Raw genomic sequence first — 25999 nt, 5'->3', positions numbered from 1 at the left:
ATACAAATTGGAATTTGCCAGTGTTCATCCAACGCTATCCAGGAGAGAACGTACCTTGATGAAACAGATGTCCAGTGCTCTCTACAATTAAACTCCAAAAGGAGGAGAGAGAAACTCCGGGACCATTGTAACCTGATGTAGGGTGATCAACCATCCCAGGTTCCCAGGATGTGCAACTTTCAGTGCTAAAATTGGGCAAGTTTCCAGCAAACCAGGATGAATTGGTTATCATCCCTCAATGACACTAACCATTGACATCAGCCAACTAACTAACTCACTTCATTCAGATTCTACTCTCACCAAGCAAATTTCTGATTATAATTTGGCTTACTCGGCGTGTAGGGGAAAATGCCCCCAAAACATTTAGCACAATGTCTGGTATACAATAAGCACTCAATAAATGCTTATATTTTTGTATTGTAAAAGTGTATTTCAGTTTTAAATATGTCGCTCAGTTAACCTAAATGTTTTGTTTTCTTGGCAGTTTTTCCTCCTCTTCTTACATTAACGTATTTCCTTTCTGATTTATAGCTACCTTTCTGTTGAGATCTTGCTCGATCCGAGATAGTTTCAGGAGACAGGTCTTCCCTTGGTGTCTTGCTTCTCCATTAGGCTTGGGAGCTCACCACTACCCCTTGGAACACGATGACTTCATGAAGGCTGATCGCCCCTCTCTGAGGCTCTAAGTGGGCAGCTGCTGATCTCTCCAGATATTACCGTACCCTGACTCCTTCACATGGCAACACCCTGTGGTATGAACGAGGATCTTTCTTTTTTTTTTTTTTTTTTTGAGAAAGATTAGCCCTGAGCTAACATCTGCTGCCAATCCTCCTCTTTTTGCTGAGGAAGACTGGCCCTGAGCTAACATCCGTGTCCATCTTCCTCTACTTTATATGTGGGACACCTACCACAGCATGGCGTGTCAAGCGGTGCGATGTCCACACCTGGGATCCAAACTGACGAACCCCGGGCCGCTGAAGTGGAACGTGCGCACTTAACCGCTGCACCACCGGGCCGGCCCCTGAACGAGCATCTTTGATACTTCCTTGTTAGGCCAGCTGTGGTGAAGGGAGCAAGCGCGAGAATGATCAACTCCGGAGGCAGAGGAGGCAGAACACCCAAGGATGCCAGAACAAGTTCCCCTTCATTAGTGCAACTAGAAGTGCCTGTTCTAACCCCAGATGTGGGGCCTCCCCTCAGCCCCACCTTTTCAGGCTGCACCCCTGCTCCCAACCTTGCCTCCTTCTTTCACACAATTCAAAACATACCCGTCATTTCCTCCCACTGCTTTTGCTCATGTGCGTCTGTGGCCTACACTGCTTTTTTTCTCACTCTTCTCCACCCCTTGATATCCTGCCCATCTTTCAAGGCACAGCTCAAATGCAGCCTCCTCCCCTGCCGCCTTGGTTTTCCTCTTCCCGTCAGAATTGGTTCTCCATTATCCGCCTCCCAAATGAGTTAAGGCTGCTGCTCTAACACCGATCTCATTGGATCCGGTATAGCTATTTGTCCATCTGTCTACATTCCCTACTGGATTTTAAGTTCTCCAGGGCAAACTCATGTATTATTCATCTTTGTGTGGATGACCTTCCTCAAGAAGGCTGGATGGACTCCCGGGAATTCAGGACCCTTGGCAGAGGAGTCAAGGAGAGAAGATCCCTCACTGTTACTTTCTTTCTCTCTCTTCAGTCTCTTCCCCCTCCATCGTAAAAATATATAAAAGTACACATTACCCCAAACAGTTAAATATCCCTTTGGGAGCAAGCTGCATGAAAGTTTTGAGAATCTGTGGTTTCATCGCACAATTTTAAAATACAGTCTTTGTTATGCTGTTTGCTCACACATCAAGTATAATGTTTAAAACATTGCTGAAAAACACATATATTTCATATCTAAGAGGTCTTTGTAATGGCTTGTGAATGTGGAAAAAGCCCCAACGTATAAATCAGAACAACTGAGTATTAATGGTGCCTCAGGAACTGACTAGTTTTGTGCCATTGACAAGACATGTATGACATCCATGAAATGAAATCATCGGGGCAGGGATATTTGAGATCTCTCTAGCTCTAAACTTCTGGAAGCTTCTGATTCTTTAGTTGACTTAGGTAAAAAGAAGAGAAGCTGCCTTTGAATCATGGAATCCTTCACCCCCTTCTCTTTTGAGAAGGCTGGAAAGAGTCCAAATCCAATGACATTATGATCAAAAAAGAGTTAAATCTTCTAAAACTAAATATAATAAGGGGATAGTTCTCTATCCATCTTGAGGATCCCCAGAGGAAGCCACCGCAAAGATTACATACATCAAGGCTTTAGTATTTGTCTTCTGTGTCCGTCAAGGCTGCTCCCTTGGGCTGGTGGAGTCAGCTGAGAAAACTCACCTTGTTCTCGTTCCTACTATGCCGTGTAAAGGCAACTCTGCGCCACCCCTGTCAGTCAGTCACTATATGCATAATACATTATTTTAAGACTTAAGATATCTGGGCCCTTAGTCCCAGAAGAAAATAGAGCTCTTCAGTGAGGCCTCACAGTGATTGTGAATGTAGAGGGCTCTTGGGACAGACATTGAGTAGCTAAATTAATAAGCTCACACCCAGCTGCCGTCATCGTTGTTCCTGTATCAGTTTCTCTGGGCATGGTCTGGGTCTCTGCCTTCTGAAGCTTAACCTCAGTGCGTGAGCACTTTGTCTCTTCTCTGCCTGGGTGGTGAGTCCTTCAAACCAGACTCCTGGATGTCATCTCCCAGATGGCTCCTTTGTCTCTCTCCTCCAATAAATCAATCATCGATGCCGTTGGTTTAGCATCTGCATGACCCATCTCCTCTTCTCCACTCTCACAGGAGTAGTTAGCTTGTAAGTGAGGTTAAGGAATTCAGATTTTATCCTGAGAGTAATGTACATTACTGAAGAGTTTTAAGTGGTGGCAATATATGGTCATACCTGCATTTTCAAAAGATTACAAATGGATTGGAGTGGGTGGCAAAAATGGGACATGAGGGTGTCAATTAGGAAGTTGTCAAGGCAGTTCAGGTGACAGGTGATGGTAGTTTGGGCCAGGATCGTGACTGTGGGATGGCTAGAGAGAAGATCTGAGAGGTAGGAGGTAGAATCCACTGGATAAGCTGCAACTTGACTGTGGAGCGTGGGGGCGGGAGCAAGGAGGATCATCTGTGCCTCTGGCTGGAGCTGCTGGATAGAAGGCGGTGCTGCTCGCTAAGACAGGAAATGCTTGTGGGAAGCTGGTTCAAGAGGGAGGAAGAGGAAGAACAAGAGAGAGCAGAGATGGGCAGTATCTCACGAGAAGAGAGCAGATAAAATGCAGGCACTCTCCTCTCTCTTTAGCCTCACTGACTCTCTTCCATAGTTCAACTCAAAAATCTCTGTCTCTATTCCACAAAAACCATCCTCTAAAAATGTCCTAGGCCTAAAAACTCCCCTGAAATCTGATCTCAGCAACACTGTATTGAGGTTTGGGGATGGAGTGGGTTAAAACTTAGCCCTGATCCACCAACCTGCTGTGCAAACTTGGATGTGTTCCCTAACCTCTCTGAGCCTCAGTTTCCTTTTCTTTAAAATGAGACTTTTGGGCGTGATGTTGTCTAAAATAATTCTCTAATAGTTGTCAGATGTTCTAATGGTTATTCAGTCATTGTCTTTCCAAGGCTACATGGTACATATTTCAAAGAGGAATGGTATTGTCAAACATAGGAAGCAGTGACTATGTAAAGCATAGTATGTAGTTACACTGCGATGTTTTTTAATGAGTTAATTTGAAGAGTTAATATAGATTGTGGTTAAACATAGAGCCAGGTTATCTGGATTCAAATCCCATCTCAGTCACTTGCTAGGTGTGTGACCGTGGCAAATTACTGAACTTCTCTGTGCCTCAGTTTTCCCATCTGCAAAATGGGCACAGGACTATCATGACAATGATATGAATTAATGTATGTAAAGTTCTGTGTGTCTTAGATAATTACTATTTAGAGTAACTACTGTTCAGCCTTCACTTTTTTATCTGTGAGATAGGATTACTAGTAACTATTAATAAGAATATGGGGAAAATTAAATAAAATCATATATCCCCTTAAAGCAAGCAGCACAAGGCCTGTCTCTTCGTAAGTACGCAATCAATGTGAAGGATAGGCAGCCAGAGAGCCAGAACTAGAATCTGGATTCCAATCCCATTTTAGTTTCCAAAGAATAAACTGAGTCCTGATGTCCTCTTTGTGTGTGTTTGTGACAGGAGAGAAATAAGTCAGAGGCTGTGCTGTTGTTTTCCTCCTGCTGTTTGATAAGCTTTTATTTTAAAATAATACCAAGTCTTCCTGAGTGGCTTTCTTTAAAAGCAGCACAGTGTGCCTTGGCTCAGCGGTTTCCATCCTCCGCGGAGAAATTGAAGGTCTGTTTCTCCCCAGGACAGTTTTAAAGCAGAAGCAGACATGCTGGTACTCTTTCTCCTGAATCGAACATCTAGCTTCCATTTATTGGAAATGAGTCTGAGGAAAAATGGAGAAAGGATCACATAATTAGGCTTTTTTCCATATTCTTGGTAGCGCATCGATCCTAGCAGAGTCTCTGCATTTTGCCATGAAATTCTGTACCTTATGAAAATTTAATAGCAACATAAGCCCAAAGAAGAGTAAAAATTGATATTCTGCACTTAACGCAAATGAAAATGTTCCTTGGGAGAATAACACTCCACAGGCGATTTATTCCAGGCATTTATGAGTGTGTGCCTGATAAAAGAAAAGATAAGGCTGGAAGAGGCAGGAAAGGGAACCATATGGTGTGAGCCATGGGTCTGCAACGTTGCCAATCTGACTGGAAAGTTCAACAGTCAAAGATGATGGCGAGTCCTGTGCTTCTCCTCCTTGACCCCCCCCCACAACCGTTCCCCCAGGATTATAATGAGTAAACTGGCAAGATTTGTATTTAAATTCACAAGAGAATAGGAAATGCAAACTTTTCAGCTGCCTCTCCTTTTAGACCTGACTGTACTTTCCGCCCCCTCTGGCGTACTGTTCTCTCATCTGCTGTCGTAAATTATGTACAGCAGAAAAGCAGTGACTCATGCAGTAGAGACTTGAGGAAATATGTGGCTTAATGAGGAAGAAAGAAGGTCAGATATTCATTGCTAAAAAAAGGACCTCATTTGGTACCACATTCTCCCTGTTTAAGTTCATTGCGGGCACAGACTTTCGAGAGCCAAACAGAGACAGAGAGTGTCAGAAGAAGCGTAGCCACACAGCCTTGCACTCTCTGACTTTCCCCTCGTCTCTAATTTGCCTAATTGTCGGCTACCTGATTTGATTATGGTAAGTGCCATGTGGAGCAGAAATGTGTTGCCATGAATGACTGTAGAGATCAAGAAGAAACAAGACTGTTGGAACATCCATTCCTAGGTCTCTCAAATACATGCTTTTCTCATGTTGTGTTTGTCATTCTAGGGAATTGTGCCCAGTTGCAACAGTCAATGAAACCTTCTCAATGGCTGTCTTGCGTAGATTTTGTCCTAATCTTGGTCTCTACCCTCCCCCTGCTTCAGAAAACGAAGCTTGGGGAGCAGGCACGTCAGTGAGGGGTCAGGGTCCGCCAGGGATTGCCTACACCAGCAAAGCCCCACATGACCCACAATTGTCAAGTCACTACATTTGGTGTAAAGGCCCAGGGTGTAACAAAGATAAATAGATTCAAGGAATATGGGCAGCCTCTAGAAGCTGGAAAAGGCTAGGAACAGATGGTAGAACCTCTAGAAGGAATGCATCCTGGTTGTAACCCTGTAAGACCCATTTCGGACTTCAACCTCCAGAACTGTAAGAAAATAGATTTGTGTTGTTTTACGCCACTAAATTTGTGATAATTTGTTAGAGCAGAAACAGGAAGCTAATACCCAGCACTCTTGATATAATGTATCCCAGATCCCCTCATTTTGCAAATAAGAAAACTGAGGCCTAAGGAATTTGTCAACTTTTGTGAAATCGCATGGCTAGTTAATAATAGCCGCTGAGAACAGGGAGCAATCCTCTATGCTAAACATAATGCTAAGTCCTTTGCATGTATTAACTCCTGAAACTGTCAGCATGACCCTAAGACAGCGGCTCTTATCTCCATCTTACAGATGAGGTACAGCGATGTTAAAGTCACGAAGCTACGAAGCAGGCTGCTAAGAGTTTGCACCCCGGCATTTCATCTCCGGAATGTACTCTCCTCACCGCCAGGCATAGTGTTAGCTGGAGGAGGAGCCCAGGCTCCTGGGGACCAATCTAATACTCTACCGACCCCGAAAGAGTTATTTACCTTGATCTCATTTCTTCTTGATGGCCCTGTGAGGTCTGTAGGTTATTTCCTTTTTAAGGTGAAGAAAACAAAGCACAGAGACTAAGAGATGTGCCTAAAACACACCTCTGGGGGCTGGCTGGTAGAGTCGTGATCAAGTTCACACCCTCCGCTTCAGCAGCCTGGGGTTCGCAGACCTACACACTGTTCATCAAACTATGCTGTGGTGGTGTCCCACATACAAAATGGAGGAAGAAGATTGCCACAGATGTTACTCAGGGATAATCTTCCTCAAGCAAAAAGAGGGAGATTGGCAACAGATGTTAGCTCCCGGCCAATCTTCCTCACTAAAAAAAAAAAAAAACAAAAGCACACCTCTGGTCAGTTGCAATTATGACCCTCCCAACTCCCATCTCTCAGCAGGTTTCCCCTAGTCCATCTGCGCGTGGCACCATGCGAGACAGAAAAGATAGATGACAGAGTTTCTGTCTTCAGCAAGCTTATGGATTATCTTGGGCTAAATTTGATAACTTGAGTGTTGCTTTTTCCAGCTCCGAACTCATGGCAAGGGTATTCCTAAGGCCTTGATCAATAGCTGCTGTCTGGAGCAATCTCATATTGCATAGGGAAGAGCTTGGAATGAAGTAAGCAGTCGATAGACACATCCTCCCCTCCCAAGGGCAGCTCTAGAATGTCTAAGGGGACTTCAAGACTGCTGTCTGTTTGGAGGGGAGCCACACCTGGCAGTCATGTATTGAGGCTGCGTCTTTATAGCCAATACAATGTTTTAGTTAGAATGTATGTTTACTTGGGGCGGTTTGAAGAGGGGTAGGTGGAATCTGGGGGGCACAGACTAAAGCTGCCCCAGCCACTTCTTGATACCACCAATTTCCCAGGCAAACCACCGGACGCGGCAGCTTAGGGAGAGGAATACACAGTTCCTGCCACCAAGAGGCATATCGCTATCTGGACGTACACAGGAAAACAAACCAGCAAACAAACCAAAGCTCTAACCCATCAGGGCCATCCAGGCATGGGCCAGAGGACTGTGAGAGGCACAGGTGTGTGGGGGCCGGCCCCGTCAATGTGGGTTCAGGAAAGCTTCACAGAAAAAGCTTAAACCGGGGGGTGAGGAGGGAGTGTGGTCTTTAGTAGAGAGAAAAGTGTGGAAAATGGGATGAGTGAAGAGGTTCAAATAAGCATATTTGAAGACAGTGAATTGAGCAGGTTAACTGCTGTAAAGGACTCATGGGTGCCATGAAGTCTTTATATTGGTTATCACCGAAGCATTCATTCACTCAACAAATATATATTGTTTGCCTACCCTGTGCCAGGCACTGTCCTGGGTGCTAGGGACCCAGTAGTCAATAAATCATGTGCCCTAAAATGAGAGGGCTCTTTCCCCGATTTGGGCTCCAGCAGCCCCGCCCCATGTTCTGGCAGCCAAGCTCTGATCTTCAGTCCTGCCTGCAGAGAGTAATTCCCATTTCAGGCCGTTCTTCTGTGCCAACAGAGCCACCTGCCCTCCCCCAGCCATTGTACGGCTCCTCTGGCGTGGGGCAGACACAGGAGCCCGGTTATCGGCTCCACTGGAATAAATTACCGCCCCATCATCTTCATGCATAAAACATGGCCCAGGAGGCTGGGAGAGGTTCCTGGGCAGCCCAGGACGTCACTGCCTTCGGGCCAGTCGGGAGTTAAGAGAAGAAAAGGAAAGAAAAGGCAAGTTACAAGATAAAAGAGGTCAACGGAAGCCTCGGATACAAAAAAGGGAAGAGGGTTTTTGTAAAAAATTTTTATACATCTGGGCTTGACTTCCGGCATCGCTGCGAGACTCTTTGTTCCTCTGCCATGAGAAGGTTTTAGACCGCTCACTTTGGGACCATGGTGTTACCTTCAAGATTACACTGGATCAGAAACAGGCCATGGAGGGACAGGATCCGGAGGCGGCAGCTCAACCGTGAGTGTCCCATGGGTGTAGCCCGCTCCTCTCCTTGCTGCCTTCCTTCTCCACACCTTCCCCTACAAGCTCATTTCTGCCCCTCATGCAAATCCGCTCCTAGCTTCTCCCCTTCGACCCCTCCTTAGCTGCCCTGGGCACCCTCCTCCGAGGGACGTTTCTTAATTTTCATCCACTCCTCCCTCTTTCTCCCTATTTCCTTCCTACAGCTCTATCCTAATTAGCAGTAACTAAATACCTTTGTTTCAAGTAGCAAGCAAGAGATGGCCTCATTTCTTTATTTCTCCGTCTCGATGGAAAATACAAAGAAATATTTACAGCAGTCAAGGATTGTGTGAATTGGAACCTTTGTTTATTAGAGCGGGGACAAATGCACTGTTTGCATCAAACAGGTGTCGCGGTGTAGCTAGACTAGGTGCAACTCAAGAATCAGTGAGTCATATTTCCTTTAAAGGACTCAATCATGTGTTTCTTAAATTATCAAACTCATTCTAAGTTTCCCCTTGAGTTGACGGGAACTCTAACCAAAAGAGAGATTTTAGTGCTGAAGTAATCTGAGAAAGAAAAAGCATTCCAAGTATACGCCACGACTATTACCTACCAATAAGTAACATATTGGTGTGTGTCTGTTGCTGGAAAGGTTTATTTAACTCAAATGTTAGCAAATTCAGTTAGAGGGGCGAGGCTTCTGAGGTCAACGAGTGAAAGGGCTGTTTTCACAGCAGCAAGGCACAGCTCACTTTCTTCTTATCTTTGTCATGAGAAAGACAACGGTGAAACCATGATGATAAATTACAACTGACATTTGGCCTCAGTCTGAGGAGGCAATAGGGAATGGTAGAGACTGTGGTAAATGGGAACGTGCTTGTCCCACCATGGGAGGACACCATTCAATGTCATCAGATTTTCGTGAGGAACAGGGATCTGACAGGTTGCCAGATTTCCCAACTTTTCGAGAAAAGCAAAAAACTGCTAAATTCTAAATGAAGACTCTCAAGTTTAAACATTGGCAGTTAATTCTTTAAATTTTAAATACTATAATAATCAATAGTGTGTTCTGATGCGAAATGTGACAACTGTGGACCACTAAGCCCTGGCTTAAGTGCTGGGTGTTGTTCTCATTAGAGGCCCATTACATGGTGTTGTTTAAGCCTAGTTAAATGTTGGCGAGTCTTTCTTATGTGTTAAAAGCCCCTGGTGAAGACAGTTAAAGTAAGATGAATGAGTGGCTTAGGAAGATAAATAACAAACAGAGGCATGGTCTACTAGCTTGGGAGGCCAACCTGGGCTGGTCGGATTCCAAATGGCACCCCACATACAAGGAATAGCACTCGGCATAATCTTTCTTTAATATAATTGCAGAAGCCGTTAGTAATTTTCTCAAAGCCTTTACCTTCTTATTCCTCAGCTTCTTTCAGTTGAACCTACCTTGGGTTCAGATTCCAGTTTTCAGTGACAGCTCATTCTGTGTCTATAGGAAAACAGTGCTGGTGCCACAGATTTAGGACCACACCTGTGTTCTGGGATGTGTCCCTGAGACAGGATGGAGAATGATCTGCATGGTTGCATTCTGCTGGGGGGTCGGCCTACCCTCTGAAAACAAGGACTTAGGGGGAAGTTTTGCTTCATTATAGCGATTTTACTGAAATTATGAGACTCACATCTGGGTACTGTGATGCGATTTCTGCATGGTTTTAATATGAAACGATGACGTGTTTATAAGTGTTTAATCTGGGCTTGACATTCAGCAGGCTGGTCCTGGCCTCTTTGGCCTAAGTCTTCGAGGAAGGAGGGGATTCTGACATTTCTCCTGGATGGTCCAGAGCCCGTTGTTATTAGTCAGCATAAGTTAGAAATACCAGCTGGATCAAGTAGCGTTGTTTTGGATTGGTTTTTCCAACTCATGGAACACCTGTGCATGCTTGAAGGCAGAGAATTAGAGGCAGTGGAAAGGGAGAAAGAGTGAAGACACCGAAGAGGGAAGGAGCAATGGAGAACTTCTCACTGCAAACACCGGCCTGCAAGGCTAGCCCTAGACATTGTTTTGCAATTGCTAAAATCTGTCTTTGATAACTTTTTCTGTCCTGTTTCTCTGAGGCCTTTCTCACAGGTCAGCATCCCCTCTGACTCAGAGACTCAAGCATTGTTGCCCCTTGGGGTTATTGTGTCGTTGAGAAAAATAAGTCATAACCCTTTTTTCCTCAAATATACAAAGGCACCTGAATGGCAATAGGAGGTCCGCATGTCACCACTCTCTGATTCCATGCCCATGCAGACATTGCCAATCAACCACATCTCTCTCTATATCTTTCTCTCCCAAAGAGGCCCAGTCTTAGAATCCTTTCACTATAGGGCCACTATTTCTGATCAATTAGAATTGCCTCAACAGTTGAAACCTGTATGTTTTCTATTGCTTCATAACAGATTACCATAAGCTTATTGCCTTAAAACAACATGCATTTATTATTTCACAGTTTCCATGGATCAGGAGACTGGGCATGAATTTAGCTGGGTCCGCTGCTCAGAGTCTCTCAATGCTGCAGTTGAGATGTCAGTCAGAACTATGATCTCCTCTGAGACTCAAGGTCTTCTTCCAAGTTTAATGGTTGTTGGCAGAATTCAGTTACTTGTGGTTGTAGGACTGAAGCTCTCAGCCACTAAAGGCTAGCTATCGTTCCCTGCCACTTGGCCCTCTCTACAACATGGCAGTATTACTTCTTCAAGCCCAACTGGAGAGTGTCTGTTGCTGCTTGTAATCTCTCCTTTAAAGGGCTCACCTGATCAGGTCTGGCCCACCTAGGATAATCTTCCTTTTGATTAGTTGCAAATCAACTGATCAGGGACCTTAATTACATCTGCAAAATCCTTAATCTTCACCATATAACATAACCTAATCATGGAAGTAAAATCTCATCATATTCTCAAGTCTCGCTGGCACTCTAGATGAGGAACTTATACACAGCATGTACACCACGGGGCAGGATTCATGGGGCCACCTTAGAATGCTACTTACCACAGGGCCCAATTGTCATCCTTGCAACAAAACCTGGACTTTGAGCTACTAGAAAGCTTTGTTTTTCTTTTCTACTTTTTATTATGAAAATGTTCAAACATACAGAAAAGTAGAGAAAATAGTATAGTAAATGCCATATGCCCATCACCTAAATTTAACAATTATTAACATTTTGCCCTATTTGCTTCATCTACTTTCCTGCTGAAGTATTTTAAAATAAATTGCAGATGTTATGACATCTAAACCCTAAATATTTTAGTAAGAGCATCTCTAAAACATAAGGACCTTTTTCTAGATAACCGCCTAATTAAGTTAACAACAATCCCCAGTATTACTTAATACAGAGTCCATATTCAGATCTCTCCAAGTAGAAATCAATTCTGAATGTGCTTTGTATGCCTATAACCCTTAGCAAAATGCGTCGCACCTACCATCCTCACTAAAGGTTTGAACTCGATCAAATTATATTAAAGAAATGACTCCCAAAGTCCGTCTTCCCATGGTTCCCCTCACTTCTTTGTTTTACTCTCAGAGTCTGTAATGAGATATTTACATTATTTACAGTCTACAGTAGTGTGGGGTGGAAAAATGATGGAACCAAGGTATGAGAGCTGTAATGTGTTACCCTTCTTAGGGACATCCGCATTTTAAAAGAGGGCATCAGAGAAAGACCCAAATATGTGATAATGGGCAGAGATTTTGAGGAGGGGCTCATCTGATACCCTGGAAACTGTATCAAGCTGCTTCCCTAAGACCTCCTTATGTAAAGAGGGGTATAGACAGACAATAGCTCAGAGGGCACCTGGACTTCCTGAATGATGACAGTGGTGTCAAGGTGGGGCATGGCAGTGCTGGGGCAGGGGAACAGGGGGCAAAAATAAGAAGGCTCCCTTGACCCTTTTTTCCTCTGGTCGGCCACAGTTTAGGGAGGTTAAAGGAAAGGCCTGGAAAGTGTTTAAGCTTTGATAGCAGGGAGATTTGCCTTCAAATCCTACTTCTACAACTTCCTAGCTATTGGCCTGTGGGCAATTTCACTCTGGCTCCCTGAATGTCTGCTTCCTTAACCATAAAATGGTTATTATGATGATACCAACTTCACAGTGTTATTGGAGAGATTAAAAGACACAAAATATGTCAAGCACCTAGCACAGTTCCTGGCGTGTGGCAGTGGTAACTACTGGGATCTGAGACACCAGAAGTGATATGGTGACATTTGGGAAAATATAAAGGGGCTACCATGACCACCATCACATTTTTGGGCTGGGGGAGAAATGCCATGGTGGAGAAGGGAGCCCCCTCTTCAGCAGCCTCTAACATCAGCCCACCCCACCCCATAGCCGCTGGCTTGTACCATACCAGGCAGGAGGCAGCCCAGCCATGCCAGGGAAAACCCACTGTGGCCCATGGAGGGGCAGGGAGCTCCTGTTCTTCTGGGAAGCTGGGGTGAGTGTTCCCCTCGCCATGGACCCCCAGGCTGTTTTCAGTATAAGTAAATGCATCCAGATGACATAGCCCAAGTAGAACTTCTCGCTTCACCTCCTTAAAAGGTTGAACTCCTTGTCTAGGTTGAGCTGTGATGGAGAAGGCCTCAGGATGACACCCTCAAAGGAATGGAAGCAAGTTCTCTCCGATACTTGTTTGAGATTAGGGAATGCTGCTGTCTCAAAGATAACTAATGGTGACTTCCTTCCCAGTGTTAATGTGACCTTGTTGTCTTCCGCTGCTGCTTTGGCCGTTCTCCTGACTCACGGTGGTGGGACTCTTAACTGTGACGGGGCGAGAAGGGGACCTGTAGGCAGCTGTCTGAGTTCCACAGACCTGTCCCTGGACCGTGGTTGAGAGTGTGGGTGTGATTTCGAACGGGGGCTCTCCCGTCTGAGGCTGTCCTGGACTGACAGTTCTACACAAGGAGGTAAGAAGACAGCCAGTTATTCCTTACCCCATGTGACTTTGGAGGGCACCCTGGTTCATAGAAAGGTCTTGGAGTCTCTTCTAGAAACCTTTGTGTCTCCAGATGAAGCTGAGGCCAAGGGCCCGTGCTGGGCAGGCCCCAGGGAGCCAGAGGGACCTGTTCAGGGACCCTTTCCCAGCAGCCTCCATCTGCGCAGGGCCAGCCACTCTGCAGATGGCCCTGCTTGCCGAGGGACCCAGCATCAGCTTACAGAGCAGCCCGGCTTACTATCGGCTTTCTGCTCTGGCTCACTGTTATCTGGCAAGGGTCCGCAGCCGCGTTGTTGGGCCTGGACGACTCGTGTTTCTCCCTAGGGCTCCTCCCCTCTGGGATTTTGCACTGGCTTGGAGAAGCCATATGGCTGCAGATTGAGCTTTTAAACATGGATACAGACACCCATAATGGCCCAGACCAGAACAGAAGTCCTGTAGCTGCCTTTCCCATCTCACTGCCTTGGTATCTTGCTGTTGTCCCGACGTCATCAGAATTGCTCCCAAATGTCACATTCCTTGTGTTGCAGTCGCTGCCTCAGGCTGGGTTTCTCTGTTCCGTCTTATACCGGGCGAATTCCTCTCTGGGTTTCTGTTCCTTTTAAAGTTGTAAGCTTAAAGATTTGGGAGGAGGTAAGCAAGGAGGTCACCCCAAGTATGAAAAAACAAAAAAAGCCTTTTAGAACATTCTCTGTAATCCACGGGTCACATATTTTCCTAGGCTCCAGTCTAGCCACCTGCTAAAAGTTGCCCATTAACAGCTTCCGTGCAGACAGCAGGCAGGCAGCCCCCCGGGGCCTGCGTTTCTCCCCAGTTCCACACCTTGTTTACCAGCAGTTCTTTCAATTACAGAGCTTGCCACTGTATTTTGTTTTAGGGAAGTTAGTATTCATTCTGGCGTAAGAATTACCTATATACCTACAAACATGGCGTGACCTATTTTCTCGTCACCCAGAAGAGTAATTGCTTCTGTCGAGGCCTCACCCTCCTCCTCCTTGCCTGAGTGATTGTGTCTGGGAGGGCCACTGCCCCATGCCCCATTCCAGCTTGTCCTGTCAAGGAAAAAAAGGATGGGAAACCCGAGACAGGGAGATACTCTGAATAATTCAAGGGGGTTCTGCTGGTTGAGAAAGTGCTCTCTTTGTATGTACATTGATCTGGACAGATATTTTAGCTGTCTCCAGCCAAAGACAGACAAAAGAGAGGGCGTGGAGGGAAAAGGGAAGGAGAAGAAGAAACAAATACAAATACGACTAACCCAAATTAAAAAGCATGAAAACAGCAGAGGGATTAGAGAACTCCGAGCCTGCTGATGGGTGCCGAAGCCTTGTATTCTCAGGTTGGTAGGTTGTAGATGGATCTAAAAAACCCAAAAGTTAATCACTGGAATAACAATTTGGTCTCTGATTGGAAGCAGAAAATTACCAAAATAACAAATTTCCTCAGTAGCATTAAGCTTGTGTATTAATTTGGGGGGAAGAAGGGTCTTCGGGCACGGAAACGATCTTGAAATATGTTAGCCCTAAATACAACCCGCTATGTGAGCACCAGTTCTTCCCATGAAATATCAAGAGCCAAGAAATTGTTTAGCAGCATAAGAATATGTATACACACACACACCCCAATTGTGAAGACGGGGAGCTTGGGCAGTAGTGCTAAAAAATAAATGTCTTTGTTTTGTTTTGGTCTGATACCAAGCTGTTATGTCCTTGCTGGGTAAAAATCAAACAATACAGATACATATAACAGAGAGAAGGAAAGCCATCTAAAATTCTGAGTCCCTCCGCTATACAGCATCGTGCTCCCATTCCTTTTTCTCAAATATACTGAATATGTTATTTTCATAAGATCTGCTCTGAAACTTGCTTGTTTCACTTAACAACATAACTTGAATACCTTTCCATAATCATAAATATCTTTAGATGGGATCCATACAGCCAAATCCAAATGAAGGCTTGCAGAGTCTGGGCAGTTTAAATGTATCTAATCTGATTCACTTCAATATACAAAAAAAATTATAAGTGTAAAAATGAATTGTATTGGATGGGAACTGAAACGTCCACTTAATTATTCCTGTAGCCTGGATGTCTCTGACTCTCAGGCATGCCGCGCCAGCCTCTCTGTCCCCAGATGGTAATGTGGAGTGTTTAAAAGTTCAGGGTGTTCAGAAGAGGGTTTGTGTATCTATTTTCAGAAAACTATCTCACACACACTCCTTGAAGGGTAAATCTTTTCGTCTCCCACCAAAATGAAGGGTGATTTAGAAACAAGACCATTCCCTACCCTAAGGCAGGTTGGTCTCCATAGGTGCCTGGTTTCCAAGGCACCAGAGATGTTCTTGTGCTTAGGAATGGGTGGCTCGGGAGTTATCTCTGTCGTAGAAAGGAATGGAAAGAGGTATCTAAGCCTTGATCCTGCAGAAAGAAGGACCAAGCAAGATGAAGAAAAACAGAGTCCCAGATATTTGCTAACTCTTCGAATTGCTGCTGCCCAAAGCTTTGTTCCCTGAGGATTTGTTATGAATAGAGTCAAATTAATCCAATCCTTCAATTTCCAAGCAAGTGACAAAAAGCCATAGGAGATTTGCTTGCTAATACTGTGCTAAAGGCAGGACAGTAAATACATGTAGATGAGCCTGCAAAGAACCTTAAGAGATTTTCCTCCTCTGGACCAAGAGGAAGCTTTACTTCTGTCAGGATGGTTTTGAAGGGAGAGAAAGGATGCTCTTTTGAGCCTGTCAGAGAATAGGAAAGCAATATTGTAGGCCTGCAAGCTCCCCTCTGAGTGGTATAGATGATGAAGGAAATGTGTTAGACGTATTTTTTTAATGTTTTCCAAGATTTCATTAGTAATGATTTTCACATACAGGAGAAGTTGAAAGAATTATAGAGGGACCGTCTACATAGCTACCACCTAGATTCCACCCCTCATATTTCAGTATAATTGCTTTATCTCATATCCATCCATATAGCCATGCTTCTATCAATCCATCAATAAATCTTATCTTTTAATGCTTTTTTTTTGGTGAGGAAGATTGGCTCTGAGCTAACATCTGTTGCCACTCTTCCTCTTTTTTGCTTGAGGAAGACTGTCCCTGAGCTAACATCTGTGCCACTCTTCCTCTATTTTATAGGTGGGATGCCACCACAGCATGACTTGAAGAGTGGTGTGTAGGTCCGTGCCCTGCAAACCCAATGCTGCCAGATAATGCTTTCAAAGCAAGTTATAGACATTCATACACTTCACTCTAAACACTTGAACATATATGTCATTCAATCTTTGTTAATGGTTCTTTAAAATAAATTTTTTTAGTGACGTTTATTGAGCTATAATTTACATACAGTACTTTTTTATAGTGAGTACTTTTACTTTTTAATGTAGAGTCACATGAATCTTGACAAAGGTCCATGGCCATGTAACTACCACAATAATCAAGACACAGAAATTCCACCACCCCAAACATTCCCACTTACCCCTTTGTAGTCAACCCCTCGCCCCAGCCTTGTCAACCAATGATCTGTTTTCTGTTCTTATAGCCTTGCCTTTTCCAGAGTATCTTATAAATGGAATCATATAGTCTGTAGCCTTTTGAGTCTGACTTCTTTCACTTATCATAATACATTTGAGGCTTATCCATGTCGTTGCATGCATGTGTGTTCCTCTTCATCGCAGAGGAACATCCCATTATTAGATCCATTATTAGATGTATTTTTATAAGATATAATGATTTGCAGGTGGTAAGAGCTCTAATCACCAAAAAGCAGGGGTAAATAGCGATCATCAGAGTGGACAACCCCCGAGGTCTCAGTGGTCTTCATGGCTCTGTTCCCCTCTCAGGAGAAGCTCTAGGCAAATCAGGGACCGTGAACCTTTCTGAAGTCCCACTACACCTCATCTGTCCCCTGGAAACATCAGTGGCAACTGCTCAGGGATGCTTCATTCAATCAGCAGTAAATGATTGTGGTTCGGAATGTATCAGACCCATTGTCAACCCTACATTTTTTTCTTTGACACCGTCTATGATTGCAGAACCCGTACACAAGACAGGATTGCTTTCCTCAGTGTGAGACCTAGAGCCAGGCTGATGCAGAAGAGCCAAGAGGAGGGGTTGCAGAAGAACCAGGACGGGAGAGAGGGAAGAGCTGTTCTCTAGTAGAGGCTGTGCTGGCCCTGACAAGCTGACACAGTCACAGAGGACCCAGGAGTGCAGCTGGGGTTGAAGAGCTTTCTGGCTGCCCGGTTCTCCCTCTCCATTTTCCTTCCCTAACTCGAGTTAAAATTCTGTGTTTTCTATCGAAAACAGTAACGTCCTTCACACGAAAGAAATGAGTGAAAGAATGTTTTCGTTTCTTAAGGAAATCATGTAGTTTAGCTTTATGCTTTTGATTCAGCTTTTAACTGAGTAGCCCAGACATTGTTATAATTCCCTCAAAGGACAAAAAATCAATTTCCCTCTGTTTCCTCCATAGTTAAAATGAAGTTATTTGGTTTTTAAGATGAGAAACATAATCTTCAGGTGAGACTGCCTGTTTTTTTCTTCCCCCTCACTCCTAACGTGGTCTCCATTTCTGTATCATCTGAGACGGTGAGGTGGGGGGTCCTGAGGGGCCCGGCCAAGGCCATGGGACACATTTCTTGGTCTTGCCCCTGGTCATCTGTTAGACATCAGTCAGACCTCTTTACCCTCTTGGCACGGTCAATACACAAACATTCTTCTTGGCCCAGGCCAGAAGTTTCTTCTCAGTTTCTTGGGCGTACCTTCTTTTATCACTTCTTTGAGAGTAACTTCTTCCAGTACTCTGCCACCTCCAGTTGTATTCATAAATGGTGTCTCTCTCAGTCCTAGACATGCCCAATTCTCAGGGCCCTGCCTTACCTCTTCCCACATCAAATCAAACCCACTCGTCTCCATAGCTTCCTGACACTGGCGTGACCCAGATGATGGGTCCTAATGTGTCAACTTGATAAAAATGATTCAAATCTAACATTGTTATGGGTACAGGTGACTTTACACATGTTGTCTCACTGGAGATTCACAACTATGCTGTGAAATTAAAGGATCTATATTATTATCCTCTTTTTACTTGTGTGGAAACTGAGACTCAGAGAGAAAGGACTAAGAGGAAACATCTATCATTTATTGGGGACAAAACTTGTGCTGGGCACTGTGCCAGCTGCTTCATCAGGTGGGTTTTCACTTCATCCTTAGTCCAACCTATGAGGATGGTCATTGTATCCATTCTGCAGGCGGAGACTTTGAAGCTCAGAGAAGTTAAAGGACTTGCTAAAGGTCACACCAGCTAAGTGGCAGAACAGAGCCAAGATTCAAGGTCACTTCTCTACAAGTCCAGAGCAGATTTCACTGCTAGAACTGGAATCATCAGGACTCCATCTCAAATCAACTGACTCCCAATCTAGAAGTTTTCCCAGGCTCCTGAGTTGTCTATTCAGAAAATCCATTTTACCATGCTTCCCCAGATCTTAAGGCCAGGGCCCAGTTGAAATGCACACAGCTCTGGGAGTCTCCTAAAGGTGGACTCCAAGGCAGGCATTGTCTGACAGCAGTAAAAGAGATATTTGGTGTCTACTGGGAACAGTGTCTTTCCACGCTGTGCTAAATGTTCACGTATCTGAGAAATACACTCAAGGAAAACACTAACCAAATGTCAAAATCTTTGTGGAATATCTAGTCTGAGTCCCTGAATTCTTTTCTATGCTAAACAAGGGTGGCGAGGCCCACTCAGAAAGAAACCTGAGCACCCAGCACCCTTGGGCTCAGAGGTGGTGCTGATCTTGGGCAACCAGCCAAGTTGCGGCAGACAGTTCCTCCTCTCTCCTCCATAACCAAGAGCAAGCCACGTGGCTCCACCTCCTGCTGCATCTAGGGTTCCAGCCTAGTTCGATGATCCCCTGACCCATAGAACTTGCCTCTTCCCACTTGTTCAGTTGGTTTCCCATCCTGGTGGTGGCTTCTGACCACTGTGTTTCCCTCCCATGGCCGTAGAGGCTGAGTTAAGGTACAGAATAGGGCAGGGCAAAAGCTCAGATCGCACCAGGATGTGGCGACCCACACCTAGGGCGCCGCTTTCCTCCCGCGCAAACTCAGTTCAAGGCCGTTCCCATGCTCCCTCCAAAGCCAAAATGGGCCCGGCTCCTAATTCGCCATTTGTAACTTGGCCACCGCCAGGCTGGTGACCCGTTTACTGGCACAGCTGGGACAATGACTACTTTCCCTTCTGCCAAGGAGCATAGAGAAACAGAAACCATGCACAGCACGTCAATATTTAAAGCTGGGACGCTGACTCTCCCGAAGAGGTGGTGTTCACAGACTGTCCCTTCTGACCTTGGGGATGAGTTTGTACTTGACCATCGAGCTCCTCCCTTCCGAACCCAGCAGGCTCCGCCACTGATCAATTCTGTGATCTTGTGTACTTCATCTAAATTCTCTAGGCTCATCCACAAAACTGGGCCAATGGAATCTCCTTCTCGCAACAGTCAAGGAGCCTTACGTAAGATAGTGCATGTGAAAATATTTTGTCAACTAGGCAGAAACAGGGGCTGGCCCCGTGGCCGAGTGGTTAAGTTCGTCCGCTCCGCTGCAGGCGGCCCAGTGTTTCATTGGTTCCAGTCCTGGGCGCGGACATGGCACCGCTCATCGGGCCACGCTGGGGCAGCGTCCCACATGCCACAACTAGAAGGAACAACAACAAAGAACATACAACTATGTACTGGGGGGCTTTGGGGAGAAAAAAGGAAAAGATAAAATCTTAAAAAAAAAAAAAATTAGGCAGAACCATACAGATATCTCTGTTTTTAGTCGAGCAGATTAGATTCTACCTTTAAAACTTATTATTTTAAAAATATAATTTATCAGGAAGTTCTTAATGCGCTTACGCTTTCTTTTTTGTTTTAATATTTGAAAAATTGAACAATTTCTTATAAGTGAATTGCAGATCCAAAAAGTGCCATTTGCCTGAGTGGTTCCTTTTGGCCTTGCTGCGTCAGGACTCATGGAACCCCAGATGTCAGCAAACAGACCCTGACCCACAGCTCAGCAGCCACGGAATGGCTTAGGGGCTGAGGGGTGGGGACAGACTTGCCTCCGTTTGCCCTCAGCCTCCTCTGGACAACACTCTTGTTATTTCTTTCCTCCCAGCCTTTAGCCTCTTATCTCCTGCCAGTGTCCTTTTGGAGGGAATTCCTGCCCCAGTTCTCACGATTTTCCTGTTTAGTCTCTTTAAAATTGTCATGGTCTTGTATTTAAGACCAATATAATCTTTGTTACACCATGAACAGTCACCAATTCAAAGAAATCTCAGGAGAATTCATAGTCTAGATTCATACAAATGATTTCTTAAAAAGTATACGTTCATTTTTTTCACTTTTAAAAATGTGCAGAAAAAGAAAATAAAAATGTACAGCAACTCAAAATAGAGTGATGAAAGTACTGCCTTCTAGAAATTCTCCGGCTTCTTGTTTTCAAAGAGAAACAAGAATTTATAAGTAATGTCTCCATTGTTTACATACTGACCTTCCAAAGTGTTTTAGAAGGTTAATCTTGTCAATCTGCCCTTCACACCTTTATTTTTTATCTGCTAAGGAAAGGTACTGCTCTAGCTTATCTTTATGTTAATTATCATAAATCTGAATGAGTGAAACCTCAGACAATGAGACTTGGCTCTCCTTTATACGTGTGACAAAATGCATACCTATTTAAAGACCTAATAAAAGCCCACTAACATCCAATACAACAAATGGAAGCAATTTCCCTCTCTCTGCACACAATAGCCCTGATTAGTCAGCACCGAGAAATAAAAGACCTTTTTTGTGGCATTTAGTGGTTTTTGTTCCCCTTTAGTTTTACCTGTAAGTAGAACTCATTTATAAGACTGTCTTTCCGAACCCAGAGCTTTCAAAAATGACTCACCTGTGACTCAGAAAAACCAACAACCTCTTTAACTTTGAATCCCATGCAATTTCTTCAGTTTCTCTTGTTCCTGAATACACTTACAATTTGGTTTCAAAGTACCATGTCTTAAAGCACAAACAAAACATCACTTAGAATCATAAGGAAGCTCGTCAATGCATCACAGTTCTTCCGTTCAACCTATAATTCAGTGTCCTACGGCTCTGATTTTTGACCTCTAGAAAATTCAACTTCTTACTCTTGAACAGTTACTCACTAGAGGGACTAGGTGAATGGTTGCTCCTTGAAGTCCAAAAACAATCTCCATCGCCGTGTTGGATATTTGTATTCACCACATCACAGAAAATATCTTTTGAAAACCATGTGTGTATTTTCTTTAGTTAAATTTGTATGGTCTTCTCAATTCTGGCAACCAATTTTTATTTTAATTAATTATATTCCGAAAAGAGTTCTTAAAAAATTTTCTGTCCTCAGAAATGCAGTTTAAATTCAAAAAATCTTTTGCTTTTTCCCTTCTTTTAAGGCACAACTATTGCTGGGGGGTTCGCAAGGGTGGACAGTGATGCGGGGTCGGTGAGCCGAGGAGTCACAAGAAAGATTTCTTGGACTCTCAAGGTCTGGCAGTAGTGCTCTTTTATTTAGAGAATAGTGTGGAATAGCATGGGGACAGGACCCATGGGCAGTCAGAGCTCCTGCTGCTGCCCTGAGTTGAGGGTTAGGGCTAATTTTATAAGGCATGGGTACATGACTTATTTTTACTGGAAAAAGAAAAGATGATGTAAAAAGTCATTAAATGATTTCAGTGCAGATGGGGTCTGGTTCTTGTGCGGTCATATAACTTTAGATACAAATCTGGCCATATAGATCGGCATACAGGTGAGGATGCCCTGGGCTTCTCTCCCTGGGGCAACCCTTATTCATACCATAAAAATCCACCAGGTCATACAGTTTGGCATGTAGGCCAGGTCACCTTGGGCTTCTCTAACTGGGGCAGCCTTAATCCACATCATAAATCCCCCCTTAACCCATTTGGGCCCAAAATCTTTTGGGGATATGGACGATGGTCAGTCTTCTGTAACTAATTCCAGCTGTACAAGGTCGTAGAGCTGTCCCTAAATGTGGGCCATGGGTATAGGTAGGAGGTTCAGTGGACAGGAAGGCTTCACCCGTGGAGTCCAAGGCTGACAAGGTGTACAGATCCTCTGGAGACGAGTGAATCATTTGACAAGAGGTCGTCCAGGAGGTGAAACTTTATTGACATGCGGAAGACAAACAACGAAACAGACAACAAATTATAATAAAAAATACAAGCAGTATGATTAACCCAATGAATAAGGTTTTGATAGTAGTCCAGAAACCTGGTCCTGACCAGGAGTTCAACCAGTCAGTTAGAGATAGGGCAGGGTCAGACATGGACTTAATTTGGTGGCTCATATCAGATAGGAAGCCAGAGATATTTTGATGGTAGTCAGGAATATAGACACAACATTCAGTTTTTATAATGGCACAAGTGCCCCTCTGTGCTGCTGTCAAGACATCCAGTGCCATTTGGCTTTGGAGGACTGCCTTACGCATTTAGGATACTGCTAAATCGAGCAGCGAAAGGCTATGTTGTGTATCATTTAATGCCTTCACGGTAAATTTGTTTAGGACTTCCATGTGCAAGATGACACTTTCGATTCCTAATTGGGGAAGGGAAATTGAGGAAAGATGGTCATACCAGTGGAAGGCAGAGCGGGTCCAGTGCTGTTGCAGGTTGGGTAGCTTAGCAGGAGGAGATATAGTAAATGTAGTTCTACCTTGCATCCAGACGAAGCCTAGGGTGCATCGTCCAATCCATCCAGGTGGTAGCCAAGGCCATAAGTTGGAGCCACATAACCACTGAGTGCCATTAGGGGCTAACCAACGTGTGCTTGGTCGTCTATCCCAGTCAGTCCCAAACCAATCAGTATTTTTTAAGCTTATGATATGAGAACACATATGACGGGGAATTTTTCCCATAGGTCGGGTGCTATTAGGCCATGTATCACAGGTGTGATTGGTTTGTTCCCAACATAGAGTGGCCTTTTGACTGAATTGACCTCTAGTAGGAGAGAGCCAAATATATTCGTCCCAAATTTGATATAGTCCATCCTGTGTGTATCGATAAGTTGGGGACTTTACCTTTGGAACTTGTTGTTTATGATCCACCTGTGATAAGGCAAATCTAGTTAGTATTTGGACAGTATTATTGAAGTAAAAGGTTTGATTGTGGCCAGGGAACTCCCAGGTATTGGAGACGGATGGCCACAAGGAGACATTATAATTAGTAATAGATGAATCTGGTGGAAGAAAAGAGCTAGAATCTAATATCCATGAATGCCTACTATAGCTTCTACTGAAACATCATTTTTTCTCTCTAAAATCACCATCATTTTTACAAAAGATAGCCAAATTAAGATTAACTGGTTTGCAAATAAAGTGTAGTTTCAATACAACTTGGTCCAATTATTTACATAAGTGCAGCAAGAATAGTAACTGATTATAAAGGCTCTTTTAAATCTGCTTTGCTGGAATTTTTTTATGAGGAAGCTCAGATTGAATTGTGAAGGCCTCTTGAGGCCAGAAAAGCCAAGCCAAGGACTTGCCGTCATATTTTGCCTGCAGTATCTACAGATTTGGGTGGATTTCTCTCTTCTCGAGGTCCCCCAAAATATTCTGAGATTCCTTGCACCTGCCAGATAAGCAAGCTTCCTTACTTACCGGGTAAGATTGCCAGAATCTCTGTAAACAAGGTACCAGACCCATATTTCCAAGTGGCTTTATTTCCAGAAAGTCCAATCTTTGTTCCTGAAAAGCTGTCTTGTCATATCCAAGCCTGTATGTTTCTCTCAAATATGACATTCCAGTCAAAGCCTTGGTAATATAATCAATGTGTCCTATTATAAGGAGACAAAATTCTTAGTGAACTTATGCAAACAGCTATACTGCCACGAAATAACCATACTCACAAAGAGTTTCCAAATTCTGGAGGGATCAGGTAGGGAGAAAAAGATAAATGTTTCAGTTTTGCTCATAAAGGTATATTTCACTAAATTGCTGTAAATCATAGTTAGCAGAAGAGAAAAGAGAAAAAGATTTCCTTAAATATGAGAAAACAAAACAAATCAAAACTCAACAATATTTCAAACAGAAGTCATAAAAAATTATAATCATCCTCATCAGTTCACACAGTCCTGTATAATCAATTCTTGAGCTTGATCTTCTGTGAGCAGATCTATGAGCTCAGTTTCTCTGTTAGAATTCTATAATTTCTTACCCAGTTCAGTTTTACAATCTGAAAGTTTATCAGAAACCTGTAGCTTGGAATTGTGTTAGAATCCTTTCCAGGAATTTCTCTGAAGACGAAACATATTTGCAAAAGCAAAAAGCATCAGAGTAAAGCAGCAACTATCTGTAAATGGACAAAAAGACTAGAAAGGGCAATTGACAAAGAAACTTGGCTACTTCTGTGACATACAACACTTCTAGATAATAACTAGAATTATGACTGATAACCAGTCATAATTTTAGGAATGTTATATAATTTTAAGACACCTATATTAATAACATTCACCCACATAATACCACCTAAGAAAGTTTATCATCGCTTATTTGACAATGCATCCCATGTAGTTTAATAGACCAAACAAACCTAATTAGTCTAGTATTTTCCTCCTTATAGGAAGAGAGAGCGAATTTCTTTGAGAAGTCTCAGGGGCCCTCTGAAAATCCTCAGAGAAATTTTTCTTCCTTCTACCAGGTCAAAAGAAAGCCTTCATTCAGCATTTGAATATTTTTGAGGGAGAAGCTTGTCAAAAATATCAAAAGTTTTTAAAATGCTTGTTCAAATAGGAAACAATGCTCACTGTCAGACAATGCTCAGGTATCCATTCAAAGTGACAACAGAGACAGTCATGAGCAAACAACACAGTCAAAAAACTTTAGAAGAGACCTCTTTCTTTCTGATTATAGGAAATTGTTTTAACAAAACACAGATTTTGTGTCTTTTAGCTAGAGTTAGAGCAGGCCAAAAGTTCAAGAAAATTATCCTTTGAGAGAAAACCAAATTTTAATTTCTGCACCAGCTTATTTTTAACATTAAAACTCATTTACTTAATTGGATTTACTTTAATGTTAGTCTACTTGACCAGGAATAAAACTCCTTTCAGAATTTCTCCTTCACAAACCTTCTACAACTTTCTTTTTACCTTCAGAATTTGTCCCAAAGTCTTTCTTTTTTCCTTTCTAGTACTTTAGGACAAATTTATCTTTCTTAACCCATCAAACAAAAATACTTCCATTCTTTATACCCTCTTTACTGAAAACATACATTTTAATTTTCCTTGAATACAGAGCTGTTTTCTTTATTAATTTCCAGTAGCTTTAATTATATATGTTAATTAGAACTTTTAACCCTTAACAGACATTAGTAAACACTAAAAAAGTAAGCAATTGTGAATTGTCTTTTATATCAGCATTCTAAACACTTCATAATTTCTAGAAATATGCTGCTTTACAGTAACAGACCCAAAGACTTTTAGCCCCTCTGCAATAAGAAGCCAAAGTAGATAACTTAGATATGTTTAGCAATAATGTTTGTGTTCTATCCAATCCAAAAATAACCCAGATACTCAGATTTTTATCATTTAACTTAACTTGGCAAAACTCAAGGTTGTTATCAAAAAGAATTTGGAAGCTGTTTTTTTTTTCCCAAGTATACAGACCATAAAACAGTTATTGCATCCACTTTTAACTGTTTAAATTGTTTCCAACAATTATGTTCAGATTACCTCTGAACCTCATGAGACATTAGACAAAACTGGTCATCAATTAAAGCAGGTTGGGTAGCTTAACAGGAGGAGATA

The 25999-nt window shown here is 43.2% G+C and overlaps 1 protein-coding gene and 1 long non-coding RNA gene across 5 annotated transcripts in view; one reads left to right on the top strand and one right to left on the bottom strand.

Annotated features, from left to right (window-relative positions):
- Positions 1-4264: 4264 nt before the first annotated feature.
- On the bottom strand, positions 4265-8296 carry LOC138919597 (uncharacterized). The gene is made up of 2 exons (XR_011429895.1): positions 8167-8296; positions 4265-4492 (listed from the first exon to the last, which is right to left on the bottom strand). It is a non-coding gene; the product is annotated as an uncharacterized lncRNA (long non-coding RNA).
- RIPOR2 (RHO family interacting cell polarization regulator 2) overlaps positions 7699-25999 on the top strand; it is a 216369-nt gene continuing 198068 nt past the window's right edge. For 2 of the 4 annotated variants that reach the window (XM_014734222.3, XM_070244955.1), the window contains exon 1: positions 7699-8232. In XM_014734222.3, coding sequence (XP_014589708.2) covers positions 8157-8232 — 76 coding nt within the window. In that variant the 5' untranslated portion in view covers positions 7699-8156. The remainder of the gene's footprint in view (positions 8233-25999) is intronic. The other 2 variants (XM_070244958.1, XM_070244953.1) reach the window with 2 other exon arrangements.

This window comes from Equus caballus, chromosome 20 (assembly GCF_041296265.1).
Source record: "Equus caballus isolate H_3958 breed thoroughbred chromosome 20, TB-T2T, whole genome shotgun sequence".
NCBI classification, from domain to species: domain Eukaryota; kingdom Metazoa; phylum Chordata; class Mammalia; order Perissodactyla; family Equidae; genus Equus; species Equus caballus.
Note: the sequence above shows the minus strand (reverse complement) of the source record. Positions and strands in the feature narration are given on the sequence as shown.